The sequence below is a fragment of the Typopeltis vanoorti genome, chromosome 4, assembly GCF_054136105.1.
Source record: "Typopeltis vanoorti isolate ZY-2024b chromosome 4, IOZ_Tvanoo_1.0, whole genome shotgun sequence".
NCBI classification, from domain to species: Eukaryota; Metazoa; Arthropoda; class Arachnida; order Uropygi; family Thelyphonidae; genus Typopeltis; species Typopeltis vanoorti.
The window spans coordinates 71,876,562-71,897,270 of NC_143552.1; the positions used below are offsets into that span (position 1 = coordinate 71,876,562).

A 20,709-nucleotide genomic window follows, 5' to 3' on the forward strand; every position below is an offset into this window, starting at 1 on the left:
CTTTATGACACAAATTGAATTTCCTCACCAATGATATAAAATACAGCTGATGTTGTATTAATCATTTCTCATTTATCTCAGCAATCCTGGTAACAGAATTGCTGAGATAAATGAGACAATGTAAGATAAAGATGCAGGGATGGCCTCAAATGAAAATAACAAAGTCAAACAACTTGAATGATGGGAAGGAAAGAGGGACTATGGGAAAGCTACTGTGCTTATACACCAATGCAAGGAGTAACAGAAATAAGGATATAGATTTCGTGGCCATGATAAAATTAATCAGTCCACAAATCATTGGTGTCAGTGAGAAGTTCTTAACAGATAATGATGTACTCACAGGAACAGAATATGATGTTATAGAATTTTTCAGAAAGACAAAGAATAAAAGACGAAGTGGAGTATTTATTACTGATGATCTCAGAAAGCAGTAAGTGATAAAGGCTTTGAGGCCATTTGGTTAGGTTGAGAAAAGCACAAATTTCAGATACTTTAGTGAGGGTGTTGATAACAAGAAATATAGAGAGATTATTCTAAAATGTTTATGTAGATAAGACTGGTAAATAACAGGAAGGCGTCAACAATGGATGACTAACTATCGAAGCACTGACTTTCCCAGTCAATGCTGCATGTTGGATTTAATAATATTGTGTTATAAAGTGATAATAGAAGATAACAACCAAGATGCCACCAACAGGGAGAGCAATCGTGGTTTTAAAGGAGGAAGTCCTAACTTGTGAAATTACAGAGCAGAAAAGTATGACAAAACAAGAAAACAGACTGAATGTGACCTGCCATGGCTTGATCAATTGAATGGAAGAGAAATCAGTAGTGCCTAGGACCTCTCAATCAGTTTTTTCCCCTAAGGTTTGAGAGGATAAGTAATGTACAGGTGAAATGATGAATTGTGGAATTATACAGGAGCTGCTGAGAAAGAAGATGCTTTGGAGAAGATAAAGAACATGGCATCCCTCAGTAGTATAGGAAATATAAGGCACAGGTTACAAAAGTGAAAGACGTAGAAAGTGACTACTACTGGGAGGAAGGAGAAATTAGCATGTGAAAGGAGAATGGGTGATGCAGAAAAGCAAAAACCTAGAGAATTCTATATTTATTGTCACTTGTATAAGGAAGGGTGAATATTAAAGACTGACTTGCTAAGAATGTAGGTGACATCTGCAGAATATGTAGTGAAAATGTTCAATGATGAGTATTTTGTTAGTGCATTCATGTGTGTGTGAGGGGTAGGAGTAGTATTGAATAATATTAGAAAGGAGGACAGAAGACAACGAACCAGAAGGGGAAGTGTTTAGAAATAAGTAACCATGATGCTAATAAGGATGTGGGAGTAGATGGGATATCACCATATACATTAACACAGAACAAAACAGTGTCCACAGGCACTCACTTTACAGTATGTGTTTGTTGCTTCAAGTATACAGTAGGAGAGATGCATTTTCACAAAGTTTATACATCATGTTAGTTGCAACTTTTTAAGCAAAATTTTATTTGTAAACTTAACATTTGTGAACTGTCTTGCCTTAATGATATCTTAAAATGCAGTTTGAAATTATCTTAAGTCACACACACACACACACATATTTGATTTAGAAAATTTGCTTTACATAAATCATTTGCATTCTGTGCCCAAAGAATGCATTATAAACAGTTGTTACAATGCATTCTTTGAGCACAGAATGCAAATGATTTATGTAAAGCAGATTTTCTAAATAAGCAGATTTTCTAAATCAATCGCAACAACTGTGAAAACTACCGCACCATTGCCCTTATCTCAATACCAGCAAGATTTTACTACACATTATTAAGGAGAGATTACAAAGTTTTATAGACCATCAGATCTCAGAAGAACAAGCAGGATTCAGAAAAGGTTGAGGGACTAGAGATCATATATCTAACATTAGACAAATAATCGAAAAAGCAAGGGAATTCAATTTAAGCCTTCATCTATGCTTTATCGATTACTCCAAGGCCTTTGACTGAATGAGGTGGGATATCTTATGGGATATCATGCAAGAATCAGGAATACCGAACCATCTAATAACCCTCATAAAGAACTTATATCAAGGAAATCAAGCAACAGTAATAATTGAAAACTCATTGTCCAATGCATTTCAATTTGAAAAAAGGATCAAAACAAGGATGCATACTCTCACCATTACTATTCAACCTTTACAGTGAAACTATAATGAAAAGATCTCTAGAAAAGTGGAATGGAACCATTAAATTAGGTGGCCGAACAATCACTAGCCTATGATACATAGATGACACAGTGATAATAGCAACAAGCGAACAGGAATTAAAATCCATCCTAAATCAATTAGAATGGGAAAGCTTAAGCCACGGTTTACGAATAAATCAAGATAAAACCAAAATAATGATTTTAAACAACACAGAAGAGATAGATATAGAAGGGATTGAAATTGTCGACAATTTCAACTACCTTGGAGTGATAACAAAAAAAGATGGATGTAAAAAAAGAGATAAGAAGAAGAATAGCACTACTAAGAAAGCGATGACTAGTTTAACTAAGATCTGGAAAGATAGGCACATCTCTAAAAAGATGAAAATTAAGCTTGTAGAAAACCTTACTTTTTTTTCGATCTTTCTCTATGTTTCTGAGTCTTGGACAATGACAAAAGATAACAGAAGAAGAATTGAAGCGTTCGAACTCTGGTGCTGGAGAAGACTGTTACGAGTGTATTGGACAGAAAAGCAAACAAACAAAAGCATCCTAGAAGAACTGAATATCCACACAAGACTGATAAACATAATTGAAAAGAGAATACTGCAATATTTTGGATACATATGTAGAAGGGAAGGCAACTCATTGCAATGATCTCTCATTGCTTCTGCCTTTGTATCTCCACTACTGGGCCTGGCTCCCACTGACGAGACCTCAATAAAGGTCGAAACCGGTATGGGTAGTGGCCCTTGCCTTAACGCATAGCATTACACATATCCGCAAGGAGATGTGCTTTGCATTATGGGGGATACTGAAATAGGAGTGATGAGAGCTTTCTCCACCTTTGCAACGAGTTGCCTGGTTGCACTACCTTACCCTAGTTCTGAAGATACTTTCAGGCACAAACTTTGTTTGCTCACACTTGGATAAAGGATTAAACTAAACTTATTATTGAAGGCAACTCAATAAACCGTGTGGGAAAAGATAAAGGGAAACTCCCCCCCCCCTCAACAGGTGGATTGACCAAATCACTGAACTTAAACTAGAGCAAGCAATAAGAGAAGCACATGGGAGAAAGAAATGGCGAAGCATCATCAGGAAGGTCACGACTCCTAAGACATGAGGAGATCCGAGAGAGAGTATTTAGTGATACAATAAATTTTTTTGTTTTTCTTGTTTCTGCAGTAGAGTGTCTTTCAAGGATGGAATGTTTTTCACACTATGGAACATTTTGATTCCAGTCTTCGGAAAGATCAGACAGTGAGTAAAAATTCATCTGTTCTTGAATTAAAGTGAATCCTTCTATGTATTATAAGAAGTGGACTGTGACTGTTCATCTACTGCAAATTACTAGCACATGCAAGATATCTATTATTGAGAAGAGCCACTGACAAAAAGAAAAAAACTGCAATGAACACAGGATTTGTGAAAGAGTGGATAATTCCGATGATGATGATCAAAAATTATCCAGAAATAAAAGAAAATTCATAGAAAACCAAGCAAAATAAATAAAACAAGGAAATAAATACACATAAAGAACACAACAAATTGTACAAGATTTGATATGCTGCTCCATCAACTCACATGTATTCCTACCCTGACTACAAGGGAGGATCTGGAAAGTTCTGATACTCCTAGAACAAAAATGATATTAAAGCAATTGATATAACCACAAGAAAGAATATACAAAGATATAAGAAGATAAGTTACCTTCATAACTCTGCTACTAGTATGTTCCTTCTAGTGGTTATATCGGTTGCTTTAATATCGTTATTGCCTAGGTTAGTGGTTCTCAACGTGGTGTATGCGTACCCCTTTTGGGGGAGGGGTATGCCATGAGAGCTCAAAAGTCGCTAGATCTAGTAACAAAGTCACTAAGTTGGCAACACTGATACTGATTAATTTCCGAGAACTTAGTGACGAAGCATGGTGCTGTAGTTCATGTCTATACATGTTTGTCAATCATCCATCATCCCCCTTTCCTACACGAGAGCCGAACCTACCCAAACAGCTAATCGCCCAGTCAAAACATCCATTCTAAGTGAGTGAATGTGCCTTCTCACTGCCATATGTATTTGTAGTGATTATTTCATTTGCTGTGCTTAAAGTTATTTTTAATCTTCAGTTTACTGTAAAGTTAAATGAACGTGTTTCTAAAGTGCCTTGAAACATTGATAAATGGATAATTAAGAAAAGTAATATGGAGTCAGAGCTAATTGCTTCTACATCTATGACTACATCATCATACTATGTGAGTAAAGAGATGGATTCAACAGTAACTAAAAGAACATTAAATGTTAAACAATCAAGTGATAAAAAAATGTAAATATCATGAAATCATATTTACAATTTGGCTTTATATACATAGGAAATTTTTAGTAGAACCAAATTCACAGTAGGTTGCTTGCTCTGAAATCCTGTCACAAAATTCTATGAGACCGTCTCTTTTATGGTAACACTTTGAAACAAAACATGAGCTTTTAAAAAATAAGCCCTTAAGCTATTTTGAACGTTTTTGGAAGGTAATTAAATCATTTTTTTGGTGGCATTTTTTTCATGTTCCTTTAACTTCATAATAAACTGAAGACTAAAAATAACTTTTTAAGCACAACAAATGAAATAATCACTACAAATACATATGGCAGTGAGAAGGCACATTCACTCACTTAGAATGGATGTAGAAGAAAATGAAAGTGCACTTGAAGCATCTTACAAAGTAAGCCTTCAAAACAGCTCGCACAATAGGTAAGTCTCGTTCTTCCAGCAGTGGAAGAAATAGCTTCAAGGAAACCTTAGAGCTCATCTAAGCCAAATTTCCTCCCGATATCCCAGCCCTATTTCAGTTCACAATGAACTCAGACTATTTCATTTTGCAGGGAAAATTCTACAAACAGATAGAGGGGACAGCCATGGGTTCACCACTCTCCCCACCCTTGGCCAACTTCTTTATGGAGACTTTTGAAGAGAAAGCCTTAAACTCTGCCCCACAAAAAACCTACCGTATGGCTTTGCTACGTCGATGATGTGTTCGCTATTTGGCCACACGGCCCTGATACACACCTCTCCTTCTTAATACACTTAAACAACCAACACCCCAGAATCAAGTTCACACTGGAAAAAGAGGAAAACAACAGCCTCCCTTTCCTAGACACATTGTCACCCGTCAGCCTGAGGGAACCTTGGTTTTCTCAGTTTATAGAAAACCCACCCATACAGGCAAGTACATTCACCAACAATTCCCCCCCCTCACAACAATATGGAGTTATTAAGACTCTATACAACAGGGCTAAACTAATCTGTTCAAATGACAATGCCCTAACCACTGAACTAAATCACATCCTTAACACTTTCTCAGCCAATAGCTACAACCCCCCAAAAATACTAAAACCAGTAAACCACAACCCCCCCCCCCTCCTCCTCCTCCCTTCACAATAAAGATTACTCTAAATCCATCGCCATTCCCTATATCCGGGGCACCTCAGAAAAAATTACCAAAATCCAAAAAAAACATGACCTGACCTCTTGTTACAGACCATATAGAAAATTGGCATCCCTTATCTGCTCCACTAAAGACCATCTACTTCCCCCCAGAGACCTACCTGGTGTATAACCAGGTCCCTTGCAGTTGTAAGCTGTCCTACTTTGGCCAAACAGGCAGGACAGCAAATATCAGAATTTCTGAACACAAAGACTACATCTGGTTTCACCAGTACAGCAACTGCAGACCATGCTCTGGATACACGCCATAGAATACAGTGGAAGAAAGCCACAGTAATACACTGCAGCAAGTTTAAATTTGAAAGACTATTCACAGAATCAGCCTCAGCCCTAAGAAACATGCCAAACCTCAACGAATTTGGATGCATGAGACTGCCCCAAATTTGGGAGACGTACATCTTGAGAACTTCAACCCAACGGCCAAGAATACCTAATATGACAGCAGGTCTATGGAATGAACCTTATGAGGACAGGTTGAAGATTTGTGGGTTGCAGAAATCGGTTGATAGGCAGAAAAGGGGTGATATGATTGAGACATTCAAATTACTGAAGGGTTTCTATAAGATTAATTCAGAAGATATTTTTGAGAATAGGACTGGTGGTGGGAGGACTAGGGGCCATACATGGAAGCTGGGCAAGAATGTGGTTAGCAAGGGTGTTAGAGCTAGGTTTTTTACTTGGAGAGTGGTGAATGAGTGGAATAAGCTGCCAGTCTGTTGTGGATGCCATGACTGTGAATGAGTTCAAGGCGAGGTATGACAGATACTGTGTGAATGTCGAATAGTTGTTCTTGATATGATGTTAGGGCCTCCCTCGATGAGTCTGTTGACTCCCTGGAGTTGCCTGCAATAATAATAATAATAGCCGGGGGGGGGGGGGGGGGGTACCACCAGGACTTTAACAGTAGTTTCCTCGCTTCGACCTCATTTGTTGTTTTTAGTGCCTGTGTGCACGTGTCTTAATTTTATGTTCCCATGAAGATGGCAGGAAGTATATATTAAATATAGGAAGCATATATTAATGTTTATTTTAATTTATATTCCAGTATACGTTGCGAATTCCTTCAGTTATTTAGTAATCATGTGCAACCAATGTATAAGCCTTTCTATGAGAATTCTTCCTATAAGAATCTGTAACATAATATTCTTCCAGCCACATACAATATTTATTAACATTATTCCCGATTTTTATCATATACTCTCGTAAATTAAACATACTTAACAACACATGATCTTCCCTAAACTTATAACCACGTTACCGCCTGTTTACAAATAATATCTCGCAATCACACATGATTCCAAGGTACATTCACTTGGCAAAATACAATTAAATTATTGCTTACTTGCAACTACCATGACTGGAAAGTCTAATTAGCTCACAGCAAACTACATCGAGACTGGAGAGTCTCCCGTCTGGTCAGTCTTTGTGCTGCTTGAACTGCATTGGAGGTTTCGCATAGAATTTTCCTCCAGCGAACTTGCTGGAGTTCTGCCGTAGCTACCCGGAGCCTGGAGAGAGGGCTGGCGGTGGAAAAACATGAGATGTCGGTGGTGGGAAGAACAAGCCTCCCGGATAAAAGGAAGGAACTCCGAGGAAGTCGAAAATAAAAAGCCTAAAAAGTTCTGAGCCAAACACCGCATTTGCCTTTTATGCAGATTTTCAGCCCTTTGTTCTCAATGATAGACTTACTGGGATTAGCCAGTAGCAAAAATGACGTCAATGCTGGCCGTTCGACCATACGATCTTTGGATGTACTTATCGCCGCTAATCTGGCTTAATCCCTACTAAGCTTTACTAACAGGTCAAATGTATGTGCATTCTTACAGCAAATTTTATAACATCTTATTTGGTACATTTTTCTTTCATAATTTCAAATAAAAAACTGGAAAAGCTATAGCGAAAATTTTACAAAGTTTAATTTCTTGCGAGAGATTTTACAGGGTCAACCAAGCACAACAAACTTTTCCTAACTAACTTATCAACTTCAGTTAGATCTCTTGTCAGATAAATTTATCAGATTACAGTCCACCAACTCTCATGTAATCATGATAAAATCTTTCTATATAAACTTAGATGATTATCCAATAAAAAACTTAGTGAGTAAAGATGAAAGCCAATAATTCAATATTGACCTGATTACAGACATGTATACCGGTATTATCACTTACTTTCTTCTTCTTCTTCGTCTATGATCTCTTATGCTTTTAAGCGTCGATATTTTGCCAAAGAGATTTCCACCGTCCTGTCCAAGGTTTGTTGTTTTGCTTCTTTCCAGTTAATTCCCTTCTTTTCCAATTTTTCTTTAATTTCTTTTTGCCAACCTTTCCTGGGTCTGCCTATGTTTCTTTTTCCTATTTTCTGGCTTTAGTATACAATTTTTGCTATTCTTCCTTCTTCCATTCGCTTAAGATGTCCAAACCATCTCATTTAGGCTTGTGTTACGAATTGATTCAGAGGTGCAACTTGAAGGCTGTCTCTTATGGTTTGATTTCTTATTCGGTCTAGTCTTGTTTTTTGTGCCACTTTCCTGAGATATTTCATTTCAATTGTTTGTAGTTTATTTGTGTTTCTTGTTGTTAAACACCAAGACTCACAACTGTATGTTAATGTTGGTAGAAACACTGAACGGTACACTGCCATTTTGGTATTTTCGGTGACTTCTTTCTTATCTAGGAGTGGGCCTTTCATTGCATAGAATAGCTTTGTTTCCCCTTCTTATCCTGTTGTTAATTTCTGTGTCTAGTCTACCATCTTCTTGTATACATGATCCCAAGTATTTAAAGGAGTGGACTTGTTCCAGTTGGTGATTCTCTATTTTTATTATGTGTTTTTGTTGGTTTCTAGATATGATCATTGTTTTAGTTTTATTTATGTTTATGGTCATATTCCTTTTCTTTGTTTCTTCATACCAAATGTTGATATTGTACTGCAGATCTTCAGCTGTATTTGCTAGAATCACTACATCATCTGCAAAAGCCATGTGTGAAATCCTGGTTTCTTTCAGTTTCCTGTATCCTAAGTGGAACTTTTTTGTTTTTGTTTGGCATGCCTTTAAAATTCCATCCATTACTATGATGAAGAGAAGGGGGCTGAGGATACAGCCTTGCCTCACTCCTACATTTGTTTCAAATTCTTTTGATCTATTATTACAGGTTCTTACATAATTTCTATTACTTTTGTAGAGACTTTGTATGGCTGCTATTAAGTTATCTTGTATTTCTTTAATGTTTGCCATATTAAGTGTCTGGGAATTCGGTCAAAGGCCTTTTCAAAATCTATAAAACATGAATGTAGTTATTTTCCATATTTCAATGTTTTCTCTGATATTTGTCTAAGACTGAAGATAAGATCCTGTGTGCTTCTATTTTTTCAAAAGCCATATTGCATTTCATCCAGTGTATCCTCTATTTGATTCCTAAGCCTCGCTTCTAAAATATGGGTATATAATTTTCCAGGAATGCTTAAAAGCAAAATTCCTCTGTGGTTTTCACATTTGCGGTTGTCTCCTTTCTTAAATATAGGGATGATTATAGCTACTTCCCAGTCTTTGGGAATAATTTTCTTTTTCCATACAACATTGAATAGGTGTAAAAGAAATTGTATGGCTTTCGATCCTAAATTTTTTACCATTTCTGGTGTTATTTGGTCATGGCCTGCTGATTTGCCCAGTTTTATTTTATTTATTGCTGCTAACAGTTCATTTGCATGAATTTCTTCACTCCGATCTTCTATTTTGCTTGTGTGTCTTGCTCTTAGGGTTCTATTTTTTTCGTGTCCTGCATCTTCCAATAATTCTTGAAAGTACTGTTTCCATCTTTCTATGATGTCTTCGGAATTTGTGAGTAACTTTCCATCCTTATTTTTGATAAACTTTATCGGGCATTCTTTCTCTGACCTCATTCTTCTTAAAACATTATAGAAGAATTTTTGGTTTCCTTTAAAATTTTGTTCTTTACCAGGCTCTTCCCTGGTAAACTTATGGATTTTTTTATGCTTGAACATAGTATTTGCTATTACTAAATTATTTGTAAGGCAAAGATTTATTATCCTTCTCCATTATTATTCCAGGTTATTTCTCCTTGTGATCCCAACACTTGTTTCGTTTCTTCATCTACTTGATTCCCTACCCGGCCATTAAGGTCTCCTAGTAGTATGATATGTCCTTAAACTTCTTCAATTGTTTTTTGTAAGAGTTCGAAGAATTCATCTTTAATTTCTTTATTAGCATTATCGTTTGGGTCATATGCAACAATTACAGTGAATACTTGGTTGTCTGATTTAAAATCTATAGTGATTGTCAACAACCTTTCGTTTATTAGTTGCCATTCAGTAATATATTTTTTGAGATCTGGTTTAATTATGCAAGCTACCCCTTGTTTTCCCCATTCTCTTGGGTTTACCCCTGAATAGAAAAGTATATACCCATCTTTTGTTTTCTGACAACCTTGACCTTTCTTTTTTGTTTCTGTGACTACTAGGAGATCCAATCTTGATTTTTTAATTTCATCTAATAATTCATTTTCTTTTCCATGTAGACTTTTAACGTTCCATGTTCCGTATCTCATGTACCTTTTTTCTCGCTTTATTGTTAACAATTTAGGCAGTTCGGCTATCTCTTTGTTATTTCTTTTAATGAGTGAAATTTTAAGGTGTGCAGGGGATTACCCTTCAGCACCCGAATCTGGTGGTGGGGCTGCAACCTTCGAGGCCCCCAGACTGGCCTATGAGGGAAGTACTATCCTGTTGGTTTGCGGGAGGTATTTTATTTCCCTCCTACCCTTCATAGTATACTATGATGAACATTCCCCGATCCGCCACCAGGGGATGCGCCCGATGGGGGTTAGTGTCCCCACACGGGCACTTACTTTCTTACAGACAAAGATTTGAAACAAGAAACAATTATTGCTACTCTTTTGAATACTGCATCAGTCTGAAGAAACCACTATCAGCAGTGATATGATTAATAAAAGTTTTCCTGTTTGACACTTGCCCTCTATGTGAATTTAGGTTGGAATGGTAGTAATACAACTGATCTGTGATGAGTACAGAAACCTAACATGACTTCTTTCACGCTGACAGTTCTGTACTGTTCTCTCCCCTGCCCCCAAAAAAATTTAAGTTAGAGATTAATTTAATATCCTACTGTTCTAATTTCCGAACAAACGAATTTCTAACTTGTGCCCGAGATTTGTGACTCAAAAAAATTCTTCTAATTCATTCTTGACCTATTGAACAGAACCATAAACTACCAATTTCCCTCCACTCCTCCACTTCTGATAATTTGTCTTCATCACTCAACTTGAAATTTCCAAAGAAGTGTATCTTGGAATCTGGTGTTATATTTTATAATTACATCATCTAAGTTAATATTCAAAAGTATCCTGTGTCTTGTTTCAGAAACACCAATAACATCAACATATTATTTTTGCAATTCTATTAGCTCCATTTCTTTTCTGTTGTGCTTCATAAACTGATGGTATTCACTTTCAGATTTCTTGAAATTATTTGAGTAACTGAACTCACAGTTCACTATTAGGTTACTTTTAAATAGATAAGTAGTATTCTTTTTCAGCATTTATTGTTATTATTATTATTATATTGTATCATTACATTGCATGCTTGGGTATTTTGTTATTCTGTATTTATGTAATGGTTGAAGCTAGTTCAGAATACAATTTGGTTAGTTAACCCAAATAGTACAGAATATTATATCTGTACTGTTTGGATACAGTACAGAAATAATATTATGCCATACTATCTTTCTTCACTAAGTATCAAACTGGATACCTGGATATCTAATACCTTAGATATTATACGAATTATAGTGTTATTCCGAATTATAGAATTATAAGTGTTATGATTGCCAACATTCATCTAGAGGACATCTGGATTAAAATTCTATCTGGGGCAAGAATGACATTTAACAGGACTTCTGAAAGTGAAAACTAGTCTCATACAGACAGAAAGGTTTTGATCCTGTAAAACAACCTAATGGAAACATCCAATTATCAGACCCAATATATCACCTGATAGGCTTATTTGATCCTAAACAGTCAGACTGATCCTAAATAATTCACCTAAAGCATATTTTAAAAATAAAACTCTTTTGTTCTCTACCTTACCTATGAAGTTTATCTGATGGTTTTCTTCCTCTTCTTTTTGGAGCATAATCTTCATTTAAAAGACGTTTTTTCCTTTTTGTCTCTCTATCCAGTATGTCCTTGTATCTCCGATGCTAAATTGAAAACAGGAAATTTATCAGTAATACACCAGTATAAAGGAAAAGAGTGATGCACGTTAAGTTATAAAACTGTTATTCTTAGCAAATAGCAATTAGTACTACTCTAAAATATAAAATAACTAACTTTATATCAGATGTAAGGAATGTCTCAATTCTAACAATTTTGAAATACCGCACTTTGTTTTGCCAAAAGTAAACCACATTTACAAATTATGTTAAATATGCATAACAGGGAAATGATTAATGCGATAAATCCAACTCCTGAAATTTAAAAATGCTTATACAATTATAAAGCATTATAGTCAAAATAAAATACATGCCATAACCATACTTGGAGTAACAGAACTTGCTACTAATTGCTCTGTGATTCCTCTGATATCTTTTACAATTATTTCCTAGTTCTTCATCCTGATGATGATGCTTCATGAGGTAATGAGCATACGTCCAGTACTTTACTGCTAAGAGTTCACTTCTTCCTCCATCCATTTCTTCTTCTCCACTACATAATATTAACACAATAACCAATCACAGTCACTAATGACTTCTGGGTGCTATTGTCTCAGCATACACCCTGCTTCGTTTCTGGACCATTTGAAACCACTAGAACAATAAGAATTTGACATGCTGCACCATTTGCATGTCTGTTTAAAAGTCTCAAAGTTGTCCATGGCTGCACTGAACTCACTATATGCACTTTTAATTAAGAAACCTCCAAAATTCAAGAAACACTGTGTATATGTGCTTACAAATTTTCTAGATGCTCATAAGCAACTCCCCTGCCTTTTCACATATATATATATCAGTGGCTTCGCTTGCCCATTTAGGTTGAGTGTGCTGTTATGCGGCTTATGCAACCCACATTACACAATTTTGAATTTTTATTAGTCAAAGTTCTATAACTGAAAGGAGACCTCCACATAGCATTTAAAGGAATGTGGAGACCCGATCAGGGCTTCTGACCTAATGTCCAATACTCACCTTCTCGTGGTGCACCCTGTTGGGTATCTACCTGGATACTGAACGAACGAGGATGGCCTGACAATTTGGGATTTAGCTGACCAAATTGTATTCTTTATTGGCTTAAACCAAAATACAGAATGATGGTATAACATGACAAAATTTCATGCCGGCTGGGGCGTCGCCCAGTTGAACAAGGCCCCCTCCATTGTTTTCGGCAGGGAACCAGGGTGAACAGCGAAAAGTCAGCTACTGGAACAAATCTGAAAGCACATCCCAACTCAACATCACCAGAGTTAAAGATCGGTACTATCAACATAAAAAGCCTGAATGGCAAAAAAAAAAAAAAAATGAAGCTAGCTGAGAAATTAGGTAAGTACCAGACCGACATAATAGGGGTGACTGAAACAAAAAAGACAAAAACTGGTAAGATCTTTCTGAGCAATAAATACAAAATGTTATATTCAGGCAATGACAATCAAGGAAAAGAAGGGGGGGGGGGGGTAGTCATAGTATTCAAAACTAAATACGAGGCTAATCTTCTTGAATGGTAGGCAGGCTCAAGCAGAGTGATGTGGGCAAATATGAGAATGGGGAACTGGACAATGAGACTTATTTGTGCCTATGGCCCCACAGAAGGTTCTACTAAAGTAGAAGTGCAGGAATTTTTTGATGCTTTAGAAAAAGCAACTGACACATTGAAAAGGGAAAAGTTGGTGCTTATTGAGGATCTAAATAGCAGAGTAGGAAATGATTGTCAGACATACAAAATGTTTTGGGAAAATTTGGAGAAAAGAGTAAAGCTAATAATAATGGCAAATACCTGTTGGATTTCTGCTCAGGACATGGACTGGTTATTACTAACACCATGTTCCAACATAAAAATGTGCACAAATTCACAAGGAGAGAAGAGGCAAGGAATAAGAAAAGTCTCATTGACTATGTTATTGTTTCTCCCTGGTGCAGGACACCAGAGTGTACAGAGGATTTGAAATTGGAAGCGATCACTATTTAGTCTTGAGCAGGATAAAATTGAATTTCATATTGAAAAGAATAATATGTCAGAAAGTTTTAAAGCGAATAAAAGTTGAGCAGCTCTCAGATGTAGACTAAAATACACAAAAATTATTGAAAAAAAAATAAAACAGTTTGAGAACAACAACCAAACCTTGGAGACTCAGTGGCAAACCTTGAAGAAAACCCTGATTGATTCAGCCAGAGAGGCATGTGGTAAGGTTGTCTGCAAAGATAGAAAAATCAGAACTCCATGATGGACATAGGAAGTTAAAGAGGCAGTGAAGGAAAAGAAGAAAGCATATCAAAAGTTCCTGGCAAAAAAATTAAGTCAGCTTGTGCTCTTAGAGAATATAGAGACAAATGTAAGAAAGCTAAACACCGTGTAAAACTAGCTAAACAAAACTCATGGGAAGACTTTGGCAAAAACATAGAAAATAAATATCAAGAAGAAGGTAAGATATTCTGGAGGTTGTTGAAGAAGCTTAGAAATGGAGGAAAGAGTGCTGTAAAAGGAGTTCAGAGATGATAAAGGTGCAATGAAAACGGGAGAAAAAGATATCCTTGAAGTATAGAGTAATTACTTCGAAAAATTGCTAAATGAAACAAGCAGTAATAGCACAGCGGTAAAAAACACTCAACAGGCATACAGTCAGGAATACATATCCATACTTGAAGTAGAAAAAGCCATGAAAGGCTTGAAATGCAAAAAGGCAGGAGTAGATGATATTCGGCCAGAAATGCTGAAGTATGGTGGTATAAAAGTTTTATCCAGGCCTTCTGAACTATGCAGTGGCGCACTGCATAATTCAGAAGGCCTGGACAGAGGGACGAATTCCTGATTATTGGAGTAGAGCTCTAATAGTACCCATATATAAAAAGGGAAATAAAACTAAATGTGAGAATTACAGAGGTATTTCCCTACTGAGTGTTCCTGGCAAGATCTATGCAAGCATACTTGAGAAACGGTTGAGAAGAATTGTGGAAGAAAAGCTTGGTGAAGAACAAGCTGGATTCAGGCCAAATAGAGGCTGTCAGGATCGGATCTTCACTTTACAACAAATAGTTGAGAAAGCAAGGGAATATAACAAAGATCTGTATTTAAGTTTTGTTGATCTGGAAAAGGCATATGACAAGGTGCCAAGAGAGAAGCTATTCAATACACTACAGTTATATGGTGTCAATGGGGCATTATATCAAGCAATACTTAGTCTTTATTTGAGTTGTAAGTCAGCAGTTAGAATTGAAGGAAGCACAGGAAGATAGTTTAATGTTAAATCTGGTGTGAGACAAGGATGTACATTATCCCCTCTGTTATTCATTATCTATATGGATTACATTATGAAGGAAAGTGGTATTAAACATGATATCAAAATTCGAGATGTTAATGTCAGCTCTTTGCTTTATGTGGATGATGTTATACTTCTAAATAAATCTGCTACAAGTCTGCACGATTCCCTGACTAAATTGAATAACTGTTGTAATAGATATGGTATGAAGGTCAGCAATAAAAAGACAAAGACAATGAAAACAGAATCGTGTTTTGAATGGGGAACCTGTGGAACAAGTAAAACATTTCAGCTACTTAGGCATGATTTTTAGTGAAGATGGTAAATTAAATATGGAAATAGACAACAGATTCAACAAAGCTGGTATAGTAGGAAGTCAATTGAATAAATTCATATGGAATAAGAGAGAAATTAGTCGGAACACTAAATTAGCTGTATACAAGACAGTGTTCAAACCAGTTTTAACTTATGGATCTGAAAGCTGGGTCAGAAGTAAAACACTTGACTAAAGACTAGAGACCGCAGATATGAGAGTCCTGAGAAAGATTAGAAGCATGAACAGATGGCATCAATGGCAATATCATATTAAAAATGAGGATATTAGGAAAGAACTTGACATTGTCAGCATCCAGGAATGCATTAGCAGAGCTAATCTCAGGTGGTATAGTCACATGAACAGAATGGGCGAGGAAAGATTAGTGTTCTCTGTCAGGTTGGCAGAAAAACAACCCAGAGGAAGACAAAGATATAGGTGGATTGATACGGTACGAAGTGCCTTATGGTATATCTTCTTTGTCTTTGTGTGGCGTCACTTTCTTGTTAATTTTTTATCTTAAATCCTTGTCGTACCAACTAAACCTGAAATCTCTAACCTATCTCTCTGGGGCTGCTTCTCTATTCGGATCTCTGACAAAATTTATTTATTTTAGCTGCGCCAGCCAGAGTCCTAGTACAGAAGAGTTCTTGTACAATGAAAGCTTCCCAGAGTTTAAGTATTACCTAATCTTATTAAAGTATTAAGTGCCTATAGAAACTTCAACATTGCAGTCATGGCCTGCAATCTAAACTTTCTTTAATTTTCCCTCATTCACAGGTTCGAACTTTAGCGAGTGGTAATTTCAATCTCATGCTCAGACAAACTCAGACTTACATAGAAAAAACATGTTTATTAATTATGAAAATTTCATACAATAAACTTTTACATATCAAGGTATATCATATCAGAATTCTAATTCATTAGCTGAGCTATAAGAAACACATTAATTATCAAAACACTCTAATTTTACCTCTCTAGATTAAGTAAGCACATATTTATCATGAAACAGTAATTCAGAATTCTAAGTAAAACTTGCTAACAAAGGCAATTCACATTCAACTAAGTGTTGCATACTCTCAGGATTTCAGACTACCAGTCCAACATGATTAACACGTTACTGAGCACAAAAGTCACTTAAAAGTTCTCTTTTTTTTCTCGATCAGAAATCTGCTCTCTCTTTGCCCCAATACTAATCGTTACAAGAATAAGGAATTTACTGTACGTTACCAGTGTCCTGAGAGGATATCGCGTTTCTTTTCGTCCGTCCTTTGTTGTCAGATGTTTTCTGCTTTATCAAGTCGTGTCCACGTGGAGGTTACGCTGATCGACGCAATTCGCCATTCCTTGCACTTTGCCGTATAAATGCTCATCTACTGGATCGATATCATCATCTCGGTGTCCTTTTTGGGGAACTTATTCCGCTGTTTCGCATCGGTAAACTTTTACTGATGGCCCTAGTTGGTGTCTGCATTCTGCTTGTCCACACGAGAAAACAGGAACAGAAAAAATAGAGGCTTCAAACCCGAGTTAACTCGCTTTTTATTCTTCTTTTTAGCACCCTCTTTTCGTAATGGAGGATCTCTCACTGTGCTCTCCTATTCGCCAGTATGCGATTGCATCACACTTCTGCTCCTTGAAGAGCGCTCATTTCACCGAACGCGAGTTCAGCTCACCTTCCACGAGCGCTTCTGTTGTGCCGTTACGTCATCGTAAGCAGCTAGCTAGCAATCTTTGAACCTTTGTTTGCACTTAGATTTACATTCTTACACAGTATAATTCTATTTAGACACACAATTTTCTCCTCAACTTTACTTCTTTCTAAGGTAATTGTAACAGGCTTTCTTTTATATTTTTCTTACTTAACTAATAGTGCAAACATTTCTAGCTCAGAATTGTGTTTCTTGTTAAATCTTGAATGAATGACTTTTTGTTGAAAGAGTCCCCATTCAAGATCTAACACTTAGATGATAGAAATATAAGATCTGATAATGTTGGAGTCTTGACAAGTAACAGACTTATTTGGAGGAAAATTGTAGATAGGAAGTTAGTAATGATGTAAATTTTTCATGTAGTACTATCATATCCTGTACACCCCCTTGAGGGTACATGTCAGGAATTTGATGATGAAGTTTCAAGAGTGCTCATGTGTATGAAGTGCATGAAGATGAGTGCTGTTGAGCACTCATCTTCATTGGTTCAATGCAGTTAATTGTAGAATAATTTTGAACAGTTTAATTTATCATTTAATATAATTTTAAATATGGAAAGCATAAAGGTCAAATGAACAATAGCTATGCTTCGTGTGCCCCATTTAGGTGAGAAGCACAAAGAGTTTATACTTTGTGGTGAGATTAGATTATCATTGGCAAATACTAGAGGAGTGAGAAATGAATAATGTGAATATTGATATGATTTTTAAATACAGCCATATAATATGCACAGAAATCGGAAAAGGTAATCACTTGGGAAATTATTATTTTTCCAGATTGAACCAAAGAAAGGCAGAAATAAATCATTTTACTTACTGTATATGTCGGGGTGTAAGACGCGGCCTAAATTTTAGGCTATTTTTAGGTTTTAAGCTTATGTCGTTGTATAAGACAACCCACCCCAAATTTCGTCTTTCTTGTATTAATGAAACATTAGGTATTGTTATTAAATGGATAAGAATCCTATTTTGTTATATAGCCAGTAAGTGAAACTCAAGATCGAGAACTACGATCTAAGAGTTTCAATGCCGAAAAACTATCAGCGAAGGCAATTCGAAGCAAAGGTGGAGCAAGCTCCCTCACTATTCTTGATATTCTCTCATAATGTAAAACACAGCTCCTAGGAGATGTATTATTGTTTTACATTATGAGGAGAGGTCACTACCCAGACCGGTTTCAACCTTTTTTTGAGGTCTCATCAGTGAGTAGGTAGACCTAGGAAAATATCAATGCTTAGTGAAAAGAACTTACATACCTTCACTATACGAATGCCATAAAGGTGTACTTGTATTTTGTAATAAATTGCCAGAAATCTAGCCTTTTGGCTTTTAATTTTAATTACAAAATACAAGTACACCTTTATGGCATTCGTATAGTGAAGGTATGTAAGTTCTTTTCACTAAGCATTGATATTTTCCTAGGTCTACCTACTCACTGATGAGACCTCAAAAAAGGTTGAAACCGGTCTGGGTAGTGACCTCTCCTCATAATGTAAAACAATAATACATCTCCTAGGAGCTGTGTTTTACATTATGAGAGAATATCAAGAATAGTGAGGGAGCTTGCTCCACCTTTGCTTCGAATTGCCTTCGCCGATAGTTTTTCGGCGTTGAAACTCTTAGATCGTAGTTCTCGATCTTGAGTTTCACTTACTGGCTATATAACAAAATAGGATTCTTATCCATTTAATAACTATTAAATTGCCAGAAATCTAGCCTTTTGGCTTTTAATTTTAATTAGGTATTGTTGTTATATTCGTTATTTTATATCTATGCATATCCGTTATTTTTTTGGATAGCATAGATTTAGTATTTATGCGAATTACCCTAATTAAAAGTGATTAGCCCCAATTTTAATTAATTATTAATTTTGCGTTTTTTTAAATTTCAGGATTATTAAAATTGTTGTCATTTAAAATCATGGAACTAGCAACAAAACGAAGAAAGTATGAAGCTCGATTTGAAATAAGGGTAATTGAAATGGCAAAGTAAACTAATAACTGTGCTGCTGCAAGAAAGTTTGACATAATCGAGAAGATCGTAAGAGAATGGAGGAAGAAAGAAGATATTTTTAAAAAATTGCTAAAGAAAAAATGTGCAATGAGAACGGGGATCACCCGATGGCCGCAACTGGAAAATCATGTTGCAGAATGGGTAGTCGAACAAAGGCAGAATGGTTATCTTGTTACAAGAAATATAATTAGAGTATATGCACTAAAATGGTCAAGATTGAATCCGGATGAAAATATAGAATTTCAAGCTACTTCAGGATAGTGTAATCGTTTTATGAACAGACAAAATCTGGTACTACAACAAAAAACGAAAATTGCTCAAAAACTACCAGCAGATCTTGACCACAAACTTACCAGTTTCCATAAATTTATTATTCAGGAGACAAGAACATAAATTTCTATTGTCAAATATTGGAAATATGGATGAAACTCCTATGAGCTTTGATATGATAAGCAATAAAACAGTGGAATCTAAAGGTAGTAAGAGTGTGCTAGTTCGAAGTACAGGTCATGAAAAAACAACGTTTACGGTTGTGTTGTCATGTTTGGCTGATAGAACCAAGTTAAAACCAATGATCATCTTCAAACGTAAAACTAAGCCTAAGATAAAATTTCCTTCAGGTGTTTTTGTACATTTTCACGAAAAAGGATGGATGGACGAAAATGGTGTGAAATTACGGATGAATAACGTGTGGAACATGCGACCAGGCAGTATAATGAAGAAATGCAGTTTATTAGTATGGGATAAGTTTCGTAGGCATTTAACTGAGAATACTAAGTCTTCTAGCAAAAAATAACGCAAAAATTGCTCATAACAGGTAGTTTAACTTCTATATTACAACCACTAGACGTCTGCTTGAACAAACTATTGTAACTACCTAAATGTTCATCTAAGAAATTAAGCTTCCCTTTTTATACTCACCATATAAGACGACCCATGATTTTGAGGGGTTTTCTGTAGTATTTGAGAGTCGTCTTATACACCAACATATATGGTACTTATTTATACACAAGTTTCAACCTCCGACTATAATCACACAATCCGCGAAAGCTCTGACAGAAAACAGGACATTCAGTACATCATCAACACTGTTTCCCATTGTAAATATGGGCAAAAATGTTAAATTATTTACAAAAATTATTAAAAAATTATATTATAAACTTGTCTATATTAGTGTCAGTTCATACTTCACACACAAAACAGATGAAACTCTGGAAACAAAAACAGCATCTCGTGACAAATGACAACGTTTAATTGGATTGCTTCGCACAATAACCAATCAAAAGCCATTAACGACTTCTGGATGCTACTGTCTCAGCACACACACCCTGCTTCGCCTTCTGGACCATTTGAAATTGCTGGAACAATAAGAATTTGACATGCTGCATCTGCATGTCTGTTTAAAGGTCTCAAAAGTGTCCACACACCTGGGCTATTAAACAAATGTGATATACAATGTTTATGCATCAA

General features: G+C 36.0%; 1 protein-coding gene across 3 annotated transcripts in view; it reads right to left on the reverse strand.

The window, feature by feature from the left end:
* The window catches only part of LOC150107401 (uncharacterized), a 384,774-nt gene that overhangs the window by 207,444 nt on the left and 156,621 nt on the right, over positions 1–20,709 (reverse strand). For all 3 annotated transcript variants that reach the window (XM_090391269.1, XM_090391268.1, XM_090391270.1), the window contains exon 5: positions 11,824–11,936. In XM_090391269.1, the coding sequence (XP_090247395.1) occupies positions 11,824–11,936 (113 nt within the window). The remainder of the gene's footprint in view (positions 1–11,823; positions 11,937–20,709) is intronic.